The sequence below is a fragment of the Girardinichthys multiradiatus genome, chromosome 15 (genome assembly GCF_021462225.1).
Source record: "Girardinichthys multiradiatus isolate DD_20200921_A chromosome 15, DD_fGirMul_XY1, whole genome shotgun sequence".
In the NCBI taxonomy this organism is placed as follows: Eukaryota; Metazoa; Chordata; class Actinopteri; order Cyprinodontiformes; family Goodeidae; genus Girardinichthys; species Girardinichthys multiradiatus.
This window is the reverse complement of record NC_061808.1, coordinates 26,578,603-26,590,871: the sequence shown is the minus strand read 5'-3', so window position 1 is coordinate 26,590,871 and position 12,269 is coordinate 26,578,603. Positions and strand designations below refer to the sequence as shown.

At 40.2% G+C, this 12,269-nt stretch overlaps 1 protein-coding gene across 2 annotated transcripts in view; it reads right to left on the bottom strand.

Annotated features, from left to right (window-relative positions):
* The window catches only part of mfsd2b (major facilitator superfamily domain containing 2B), a 42,062-nt gene that overhangs the window by 19,522 nt on the left and 10,271 nt on the right, over positions 1-12,269 (bottom strand). For both annotated transcript variants that reach the window (XM_047387450.1, XM_047387451.1), the window contains 3 exons: positions 10,703-11,063; positions 3,784-3,909; positions 3,520-3,644 (listed from right to left, as the gene is read on the bottom strand). In XM_047387450.1, coding sequence (XP_047243406.1) covers positions 3,520-3,644; positions 3,784-3,909; positions 10,703-11,035 — 584 coding nt within the window. In that variant the 5' untranslated portion in view covers positions 11,036-11,063. The remainder of the gene's footprint in view (positions 1-3,519; positions 3,645-3,783; positions 3,910-10,702; positions 11,064-12,269) is intronic.

The following is a 12,269-nucleotide window of genomic DNA, read 5'->3' as shown; positions in this document are numbered from 1 at the left end:
ACAGATTTAATGAAAGCAGGCTGGGCTGATATAAGGCTGACACCAATAATTCCCCTCTCACTCACTTTTTCTGGCTGTTAATTAGATGTAGTGAAGTGGCACACAACAGATTTGAATAAAGTCTTATAGGTCAGAATGGGCTCTTGATGGATTTTAGACCATTCAACTCATAAATCTCAGTAGTAAAAAGTGACAAAATTGTAACACAAAAATGGATTTATGCTTTTCTGACCACATTTTCATGCTGACTTTAGGTTAGGGGGCAGAAGTTGTACTTTTTAAAGAAATTTGATAACTATTACACACTAAATAATTTGTTTAAATTACATTTACAAACTTGGGGAAGAATCACATGACTTGAGTGTGATAAACCACTTTTTTTTTCAATTTCAGCAGTCACACCCAAGCTTAAATAATGCCTGAGCTTTAAAAATCATGAAATCACTTAAATCGTACCACTCTGGCAACATGAAGTAAGCAAAAAGATTTCAAAAAGCAACAAATCATGGCCCCATAACAATGAAATGTCATAACAGCTAAGAAACATGTCAAGTCATTGACATGGATCAGTCTAGAAAGGATAACAGAGCAGTTTCTGAGACTGTGGGGCTCATGTTAACCACAGTGGAGCCCTTATCCACAAAACATAAAACACAGAACAGTGGGGAACCTTGCCAAGATTGGCCAGCTGACCAAAATTACTCCAACAGCACAATGACGACTAATCCAGGAGGTCAGAAAAGAACCCAGAGCAATATCTAAAGCACTGCAGGCCTGAATTGCCTCTGTTAAGGTCAGTGTTCATGATTCAACACTAAGAAAGAGACTTGGCAAAATAGGCATCCATGGGAGAGTTGCAAGGCAAAACCACTGCCAAAAAGAACAAAAGGTTTGTCCTGGTGGTCCACAAGACCTTTGGAAAAATATTATTTGCACTGGCAAGACAAAGGTGGATTTATTTTGAAAGGTAAGTGCCCCCTTAAACCTGACATAAAACTAGCGCAGCATTTCAAAAAAAGAATAGTCAAACATAGTAGTGGTATTACAATAGTCTGGGGCTGGAATGCTGCATCAGGACGTGGATGAATTGCTGTATTTGATAGAACCAGAATAAGGAGGCAGTCTGGCCATCTGCTCATGGCCTTAAGCTGAAAAAAACCCTCAGGTGTGGCTAAATTAAAACAATACTGCAATGGAGAGTGAGCCAAAATGCCTCCGTTGGAATGTCAAAGACTAACTGATGCAATTAGAAATACGTGATGACAGTTGATACTTTCAAGGGTGGCACAACCAGTTGCTAAGTTTAGTGGGCGATTTCAGTCATATTTGTCCGGGCTCAAATGTGTACAAGGAGCTCTGAAAGCCAAATTAATGACATGGTGTGAAAATTATTCACCCGAACAAAGATAATAATCTAAAGTGACCTAACAGCTATACAGCAGGGCTGTCAAAATGTTGGTAAACGCAAGAATGAGAAAGCTGCAGCATTAAAACTCATTGGGTTATAATGCATGAGTATGCAACATCACAGCCATCTACATACAACAGTAAATAATATGGGATACTTTTAAACAATAATGCCAATACTAAACAATACTTTAGTATTCACTAGAATAAGTTTGTTTAAGCTGTGTCATTCTATACTTCTCCAACTGCTAAAATTTCCTCCTCACAAATACTAAACATGAAAGCATGTCATGGGGGGTGGTACCCACGAGTCCATACTTAAGAAATCAGGGCAAAGATACAAATCACTTAATTTGGCCGTGGAAAGGTTCAGCTTCCTGCTGAATGGACAGACGGGACTTTCCAAACAGGATAAAAACTGAGGGGAGCGTCCTGAACTGTCATTGCACAAATCGTTCAGCACGCACTGAAAAAACGCACTCATTCACATAAACACACAGAGGCAACAACACTCATCTATGCGTTCCCGTGGTAATCAAAGCTGATTTACCGACAGCATCTGTCTGCAACTGAGTGTGGCAGGCTAGTCAACAGTGGATTTGGACACCCTCCAGCACTGACAGTTTGTGTGTAATCTACGGTTTTAGAAAAGATACCGCCTGCGTTGCAACACAAAAAGTCCCGCTAGTGTGTTTTAAAGAAATATCCTGCAGAAATGCTTAGCAGCTTACAAAAAAATCAGTTTTAGAAAAGGGATTAATGTGAATTCTGATGTGCGCATCAAATAATCCACACTAATGTTGACATGCGTAACATTTCACTCAAAGCCCTGACACACAACAAGCTGCTGCATCACAATAAATTAGAATATAATCAAAAAGGTATTTTATTCTTCTTCAATTCAAAAAGTGACTCACATGTTTTATTTATTCCACACATTGATATATTCAAGTGATTTATTTCATGGGTCAGTCAAGTTAATTTTGATGATTTTGGGTTACAACTAACAAAAATCCAAATTTTAATTGTTCAGAAATGTTTTTTTTATTAAATTAGACCAATAAATACATTATTTCTAATACAAAAATGTTTGGCCCACACAATTATAGGAAAGACTGCTGATATAACAGTAATTCAATGACACCCTCCACAAGAAGAGTAATCCACAAAATATCACTGCTAAAACAGCTGTCTGTTCCCAGATTGCTATATTCAAGTCTACTGAAGGATAGTTGAGTGGAAGAAAAAAGTTCACTAGCAAGATGGATAACTGCAACCTTACAGAGGGCCTTGAAACAAAGCCCATTTGACAAGTTAGAGAGAGATTTACTACGCAAGCTTCAAGAGCCACTATATATAAAGTACATATGTCCAAAAACAGACCTTTAAAAGAAAGATGTAAAAATATGTTAAATACTATATGCTAATACTTAAATATAGGTATTCCTGAAATTATATTTAGATTAAATTTGAATAATTAAACATAAACTAAAAAAACACAATAAAAACTTTAAAGTATATTATTTGTCACTAGAGTAATGTATGAGTTGCACTATTTGACCTGAATAACTGAAATAAATGAGCTTTTTAATAACACTCCAAATCAGTGAGTCACACACATACAGATCAGATCGTACACGTGGGAAAAGTAATGTAAAAAAGAATACAGATGAACTCTTAGTTTAATGTTGCCTGGCATCAAAGGAGAAAGAGCCACCCACGCCTTTTAAGTAAACAGTCTGTGCTGTTAATCAGATGGAGCGCTAAGAACAACACTTCACAAAGGCTGTTCATCTACCCCAATCTTCAGATGTGAGTTTTAAATCTTCCAGAAGTGGAGCACATGGCTCATTTTGTTGAGACCTTGAGCAAACATCAGCATCATGCTGCAACCATGATTATATGCAAGAGAAGGAGCAAAACAAAACATCTTTCATAATTCATCAACAAATGAGAGTTTATTTCACAGGCTTAGTTATATAGAAATAATAGCATGTTAGTGCAGGGGAATTCAGGAACACCTCGAACAAAGTTTTAAGTTTGAACATTAATAAATATGCTTATTTGATCCATCAGTGACTAAAACATAAATAGGACAATAACAATGCTCACCATGGCATGAGCCTGCCAATCTTGGTCCAGCTGCTCTTTGTGATAAGGAACCCAATGATCGGGTCAGTCACTGCGCCCCACACTCTCCCTATGAACAGTACCAAGGATGCCTGGAAGGCATTGATCTGCAGTGGATAAACAACAAGGTTCAAGCTCGAGTCCTATGAAAAGCAAATGTCCAATTTTTTAACTATTCGTGAATGCAGGCTGCAGAGACACTCTCTCTGATGTTTTTCTGCATGCTACATGGACCAAAGAGTTTACCTGAGCAACATCGAGCAGGTAGATTTGCAGGAAGAAGGCTGAAGCACTGGAGGTCACCTCTTTGGGAGCGGCACCGATTGCAAAGCATAGTTTGCTGCATATGGACAACTTCTGGTTCAAGTTTGTCTGCAAAGGGAGAGGGTGGAAAGATGGATGAGACAATCTAGTTTTATTTAATAAATGCTACAGATGTTGACACTATAGTTCACCCTTAACTTAGAAATAATTTAAGATTGTGAGGACTGGATTGTGACCACCGATGTGTATTTGTGTCTGCATATGCTACAAATCTTCATCTAATGCATCTAATGCCTATTAGATGTAAATTATTATTAAGTGTTCATTTTTATTCTGACTTTAAAAAAACTCTGCAAAAACAATGCTTTGTGACAAAGCTACATTTTCTTACTGAAACTGATCACCAGAAAAGTTCATATCAATAGAAGTTTGAACCAATGCATAAAGTGATAATATGATCAGTCAACAGAAGAAGAAGTGACTAATTGTTTAGGTGTAAAAAAATTATACCTGATTTTCCAGAGAGATAAAAATCTGAAAAGTGTGGCATGCATTTGTAATCAGCACCCTCTGGGTGAATACTTAAGAATGTCTTTTTGCTGCAAGACCAGTGTCCCTATCCCTGCTCGAAAACAAAACTGCATTCCCACAGCATGATGCTGCCCCCACCATGTTTCACTGCAGGGATGATGTGATCATTGCGATGCATCATGTTCATTTTCTGCCACATATGGTGCTTTGCAGGTCTGTAAATGTTCAGTTGTGGTTTCATCTGACAAGACCACCACTTTCTTTCCACGTTACAATTTTGCACTACTACAATACCGGTCAAACGTTTCTCATTTACTGGTTTTCTTTATTTTCATGATTATTTACATTGTACGTTGGTTCTCACTGAAGGCATCAAAATTGTAAATGAACACATGTAATTATGTAGCAAACAAAAAACTGGAAAATAACTTTAATTATGTTTATATTTTAGATTCCAGGCTGCACAGTGGCATTGTTGCCTTGCGGCAAAAAGGTCCTGGGTTCGACTTTCGGCCAGGGGTCTTTGTGCATAGAGTTTGCATGTTCTCCCGGTGCATCCGTGGGTTCTCACTGGGTACTCTGGCTTCCTCCCACAGTCCAAAGACATGCCTGTTAGGTTAATTGGTCTCTCTAAATTGCCCTTAGGTGTGTGAATGAGTGTGTGCATGGTTGTTTGTGTGTTGCCCTGCGATGGACTGGAGACCTGTCCAGGGTGTACCCTGCCTCCCACCCATAGACTGCTGGAGATAGGTACCAGCTTTCCCGAGACCCACAATGGAAGAAGCGGTAGAAAATGACCAACTGACTGAATATTTTAGATTCCTTAAAGTAGCCGCCCTTCGCATTTTAGGTGACCACCTCATGAAGCTCGTGTATCTAAAACTTTTGACTGGTAGTGTATGTCTTTGTCTATTACATAAAATCTGCCCAAAAATACAGTACATTTTTGGAATTTTACAAAAAGGGCTATGAATACTTTTCCACGTTGCTGTAAGCATGGATTATTTAGTGTTGGCATCTGACTGTGCACATTTATATTACACATTTTGTTGAAATAGCTTCTCCTCCCAAACATCTAAGCAGGCATTTATATGTAGGTGTTTCTGACACTAAAGTACACACTAAAGGCTAATTCTGTAAGGTTTTTATACATAGAAATCATAAAGAGGCTCCAAAAATAACATTTCCTCTGTACCAGGGTTCTCCAACTCCAGTCCTCAAGAGCTACTTCTGCTTTTAGATGCATCCCTGCTCCAACACACCTGAATCAAATGATTGGCTCATGACCAGGCCTTCACCAAACTTGAAGGCATTCTGAAGAGCTAATTCAATCATTTGATTCAGCTGTGTCCGAGCAGGGATGTAGCTAAAAGCTGCAGGACATTAGCCCTCGAAGACTGGGCTTGGAGACCCCTGCTCTATACATTCATGCTGCAATCAATTCAATTCAATTCAAAGATACTTTATTGATCCCCGAGGGGAAATTAGAATTCCAGAACAACCCATCCAGACATACATCATGACACAAGACAAGGGGGGGACGGGTCACCGACGCTTTGCTGCCCACTCACAGGCGCTGCTCTTGCTAAATGAGAAAAGGTAAGTAGGTAAGTAGAGTGAAAAAAAATCATATTTCACACTTTATCCTTAGCAGTGATTCATGATCTTTACGTTAATGTATGTCTACCTCATAGAATTTTACCTTTCGAGAAAAAGTAAAAATTTTTTTCCAGAGTCACAGCTTTATATCACCCTAAATGGTTTACTGTTGGAGATAGGACAGGTCTTCATTCATAAGTTTCCATGTGTGTGTCTGTGGATAGGAAAAGAGTTAGGAATAGATGGCTGTTAGCGCTGTGGTCCATGGGTGCAGACGCTGGTTCTTATGGAGGAGCCGGAGAATCCCACTAAACCCATCCGTGGCTGTTTCCTTTCCAGTGCCCTGCTAAAACCATTAAGCATTTCATCTTGTGTGTGTGTGTGTGTGTTTGTGTGTGTTCCTGTCTTGGCATCACAGTGAGAACCATTTTCCTGATTTCACCATCAAATTGAGGACCATTTGTACCAAAGTGAGGACATTTTGCTGGTCCTCACGACCTATTTTGCTAACGGTTAGGTTTAGGACTAAGATGTGAATTGAGTTTAGGTTAAGGTTAGGGTTAGGCATGCACTGGTAATGGTTAGGTTTAGGGTTATTGTCAGGGTTAGGGCATAGAAAGGGTTGAAAATGACTGAAAATCAATGGAAGTCAATGGGAGTCAACACATGGTCCTCACTACATATAGCAAAACAAGAGTGTGTGTGTGTGTGTGTGTGTGTTTGGGCATTTGTGTACCAAGGGGAGGCTTTCATCTCCAGACTTGAATAAGCTGAGACATCACAGTCTGGGCAGCACAGCATTTGCTACTATCTCAAAGGCCACATATCAGCCCCTTTGCCTTTTCCTTTCTTTGTATATATAACCTCTGGTGTCGCACACAAAATAGCTTCAGTCCACATCCAGTGGCAAGTCTTGGCTGACAGCTCCTCTCCTCAGAGTTAAATGAAAGACGGAAATCACCAAAGCAACCACAGCCACGACTGGCGCACTGTTATTATCCAGCTCAGGTTTTTTCTTCCTCCTCCGTTCGCCCCCATCAAAACACGGCAGGGCTGGAGGACGACAATTACCAGGAGGGAGGTGTGTAATTATTCAATCATAAGACAAGCGGGTCAGAGGTAAGTAAAGGCTGCGCCATGGCTCCGACTTCAAAACTCTCCGTTCCTCCACTCTCACTGCAATTATCCTTAATTGGAGAGTAAAAAAAATCAAAGTCTTGGGCGTCTGGAGAGTGAGAGCTTAACTGATGATGTGCAAAAATGCTCTCCCTGCATGTCTCTTAATACTTTTTCTATTTCCCTACCGAAATCTTAAACTCCATGTCTCATTACTGAGTTCTCAACATCAAAGAACAGAAACAGGATATCCTCTCTGCCGTTGTCTTGATGCACACACAAAGCACATACAGTAAGTATGCAGATATGGAGAAACAGCAGCAGGGGGCTTCTGCAGGAGTTCACACAGCACACAAGCAATGGGCAAGGACAGAGAGGCCTAATCTCTGAGGCTGATTAATCTTCAGGCTCTGGGGGGAAACCCTCTTAATGACGACTGATAATGAATGCAAGGATGAGGAAACAATTGACTTAACCAATAACGTTTCATGGATTCTACTAAAGGATTTTTGTTAAGGGTTTCAAATTAAAAGGGTCATACCACCACAGATCTCATTTAGAATAGTTGAGTAGCTTCAGGCTCCCTTCTGATAATGGATAATGCTTACAACTGTAAAAAGTTATGATAAGCCTTATAACACTGCTGAAAGTCATTTCTTCTTTTTCTAAGTGCCTCTAAATGCCTATTGTGACTAATCACAATAGATAGTTATTCATGTGGAATTTGCTGTGGTAGTTTCCCCACTGCTATTTATGGTATTTATTGTATTTCACAAGAAAGGTAGCAATGCAGACAGGCTTTGCTGAATACCTTTCGGTTAGGGTGTTGAAAGGATGATAATTCATAACCTAAACTTAATAGGGCTGTTCAAGGAGAACATTATTCAGAGAAGCAGACAAGAGACCCTTGGTAACTCTGGAGAAGCTGCAGAGATTCAAAGCTCGGGTGGGGGAATCTGTTGACAGCACAGCTATTAGACGTGCATGTTGCAAATCTGATCTTTGTGAAGGAGTAGAAAGAAAATAAATGAAAGCCACAAGAAGTCCAGCTTGCAGTTTGTCACAAGAAACTCAGCACAGTGAAACATGGTGGTTTTTTTTGTTTTTTGACATTTATTTGCATAAAACCAAATGATTAAAGGCTGCTGAAACAAGAAGTCCTAACCCACACATTTCCTATTTATACACCGGAGTACACTGCAGTGGTCAGGAAATGTCAGCTATTGCTTCTAGAGGGAAAACAGTGTCTAGACAAAGACCAGGTATCAACTAAACTTTAACTTTACAGTCTAGAATAAAAACGAGCCCAATCCATTAATTCTGTGCTCTGTTAAATGAAATGCAATCCCATTTGCCATTTATTTGTTTTAGCAGCTAATTCAAACTCATCCTTGATAAGTTAAATAAGGCCAAGAAAAAACAGGGGGTTATGTACCCTATTTAATTAATTGCCCATATGACAGTCATGGCTGGTGGTTTCATATTTACGTCTACACAAATATGTACAGTTTAAGTTTTTCTTTTTTTAAGTTTAAGCAAGTTTAACACCACAACACCCCTTTCTCCACATACACACACACACACACACAGTACAAGGACTTTGCGATGTCTTCCATTCACTTTCCATTTATTTGTATTGCTTAACCCAGTTCTAACCCTTAACCTAACATAAACTCAATTCACACCTTAAACCTAACAGAAAACAGCACTTTTTCTAAGGAGACGTGGGTCCTCACAACGTAGTATATGTTGGAAAAGTGTCCCTTGCACTGTAACAATTGCTAGAACACACACACACACACACGTTGACACATGCTTCAGAACGTTCACATTCATAAATTTCTCTCCTCCTCTGGGAAACTGACTTGACAGTGACTCATCTTCAAAGCATTTGATTAAAGGCGACAAACTGAATAATAGACTGAAGTTTGGCAGAGAAGAGACAGTTCCACAACTGGTTATATTGTGTGAGATAAAGGCTCTGAAATGTTGTGGCAAAGCAGGAGATGAGTGACATCTGTGGTTCTGCTGAATGACACTACAAAGGGCACTTTTACAAAAATATCTTGCACATAAAGGTACATAGCCTCTTTTATAGACTTGTCTGTATGCACGGCCCAGTACGAGATTCTCACAGTAAAAATACCCCGGTTTCACACATTTAAAACTATAAAGTATGACATGATCTAATTGTTTCCATTTAAAACAGAAGGCAGCAATAATTTTCTACCGTTGTTAAAATTATTATTATAATTACTGTCATAAAAATGTTTTCTAGAACATCCCCATTTTAGTATTTTGATTATTACACCATCACAAAACTATAAAACAAACAACCTTTCAAGAAATGTACTTATGGTCCATTGGGAGCATAGCAAGCTGATTTTAGCTTAATTAGTTCAGCTGTCTGTTCATGTAGCAAATTATGCCATTTTTAGTTTTAAAACAGCGCTACCTTAATAAGAGTACCACCCTTATTTCTCATAAAATGACAGTCTATGTTTTCCGATACATTTCCAAACAAGTAACCATGAGAAAAATGTAGCAGCTTTCTTTTAGCTAGCTTAACCGGCAGTGCGCAGCGGCAGATTGATCAGAGGCAGCACTGCACTACTATCAGCTCCATACAGTCGGAGAAGAATGGACTCTCTGGCATGTTCTAAAGCGTCTCAGTAAAAGGAGCCTTGTTTCAGACAGCTACCTGACAGCGCACAGCAACAGGTAGGGGAGAGACATTACTCTTTGCAAATGAAAAAAGCACACTCCGGCACATTCTTAAGAATCTCCTAAAAGGGCCCTTCTTTCAGCCAGCTGATCCACAGTGTGCAGCAACAGAAGGCAGAAGGATAGCACTGCTTTACTTTATGCTCTAGACAACTGGACAAAACTGGACACTCTGACACTTTCTTCATCATCTCAGTAAAAAGGTGACTTCTTTCAGCCAGCTCACTGGCAGTGTGCAGCAACTGGTAGGGGAGGGGATTTGCGGGCTTCCTCTATGTTCAATATTGCAAGAGAAAACTGAACACTCCAGATCTTTTTTCAGTATCCCATTAAGGACAAATTAAACTGTAGGACCAGTATTATGCGTCTTTTCTTATAACCTTGATCCTGGTAACCTACATGGTATCTACAGTTTCTATAATGTCCCTCAGAACATAGCATGTGGGCATATGAACCAGCTTGTTACTCCAAAATGGAAAGCACACACCATGTAACTTTTAAAAACTATAATGAAGCAATGTCAATCCATTTTTCTACTGTGAGTAAGTTGTCAATTTCTCTCTTTCACTGCCTTGTTTCCTGGTGATCAACTGATATAGCCAGGACTATTACAAAGAAAGCAATCTTCCAAAAGGTCTTCTGGCAAATTGGAACTGATTTTTACAATTGAATAAAATCAGCTTGCAGGCATTTACTTCTTTATCTGGGGGATTACAATCCAAAGGAAAACAATAAAGCTGATTAATCACACAGCTACAGGCATCACACATTTTACTCCCCATCTAATCAAGTCAGTCACAGGCGAACCCTGACAGATTACATCCAGATGTTTAAAGGATAACAGCTTCTGTATTACAGTGGCAATCTGAACAGATCTGTTGAAGGAAAAAACACAACAAAAAATGACAAACAAAAAAAAAGACAGAATTACCTGCTGTAGAGTTTTGGGAAACAAGGGTTCGCTGGGCTTGGTGAACTTCCCCGCAGAGCCCTGCCCTCCTCTCTCTGCTTTGGTCATGGCCGAGAGACTGCGTGTGAGGCGACAGCTATACCTCTGCTGCTGTGTGTGCGAGGGAGTGATGAAGTGATGAGTGTGACTGTGACTCCTGGTGTGATCCAGAGTGGCTTGCCACTGGGAGGTGCGTGTCAGGGGCTGGAACTGGATGTGGCTGTGGCTCAGCGTGTGTGAGTGAGCCGCGGCGGCTCCGGAGGCCGGGAGCTCCTCCTGCCCCTCTCTGACTACTCTGCCGCTCTCTGTAGCCATTCACATGCTGTTGTGCTCTGGATTGGAGCTAGAACGGAAAGGCAAAGAAAGAAATACATGAAAGAGCTCACTTGCCCTAACATAAACACAGGTATGCAGTAACTGTAACTGCCCACAGCAAGAATGTAGGCATGTGCACACACATAGAGGTGCAGCAACAAAGCTGTATGCACGATTGTAAACAGTGCAGAAGAACATTTCAGTGCAGATTCAGTAGGTTGAAACATTAAAAAAAAGTCACTGACACACTTAACTACAGAGCCTTGCGAACGTATTCGGCCCCCTTGAACTTTTCAACCTCTTGCCACATTTCAGGCTTCAAACATAAAGATATAAAATTCAAATTTGTTGTGAAGAATCAACAACAAGTGGGACACAATCGTGAAGTGGAATGAAATTTATTGGATGTGTCAAACTTGTTTAACAAATAAAAAACTGAAAAGTGGGGCGTGCAATATTATTACTTTGTAGCCCCACCCTTTGCTACAATTACAACTGCAAGTTGCTTGGGGTATGTCTCTATCAGTTTTGCACATCGAGAGACTGAAATTCTTGTCCATTCTTCCTTGCAAAACAGTTGGAGCTCAGTGAGGTTGGATGGAGAGCGTTCATGAAAAGCAGTCTTCAGCTCTTTTCACAGATTCTCGATTGGATTCAGGTCTGGACTTTGACTTGGCCATTCGAACACCTGGATACGTTTATTTGTGAACCATTCCATTGTAGATTTGGCTTTATGTTTTGGATCATTGTCTTGTTGGAAGATAAATCTCCGTCCCAGTTTCAGGTCTCTTGCAGACTCCAACAGGTTTTCTTCCAGAATGGTCCTGTATTTGGCCCCATCCATCTTCCCATCAATTTTGACCATCTTCCCTGTCCCTGCTGACGAAAAGCAGGCCCAAACTATGATGCTGCCACCACCATGTTTGACAGTGGGGATGGTGTGTTCAGGGTGATGAGCTGTGTTGCTTTTACGCCAAACATATCATTTTGCATTGTGGCCAAACAGTTCAATTTTGGTTTCATCTGACCAGAGCACCTTCTTCCACATGTTTGGTGTGTCTCCAGGTGGCTTGTGGCAAACTTTAAACAAGACTTTTTATGGATATCTTTGAGAAATGGCTTTCTTCTTGCCACTCTTCCATAAAGGCCAGATTTGTGCAGTGTACAACTGATTGTTGTCCTATGGACAGACTCTCCCACCTCAGCTGTAGATCTCTGCAGTTCATCCAGAGTG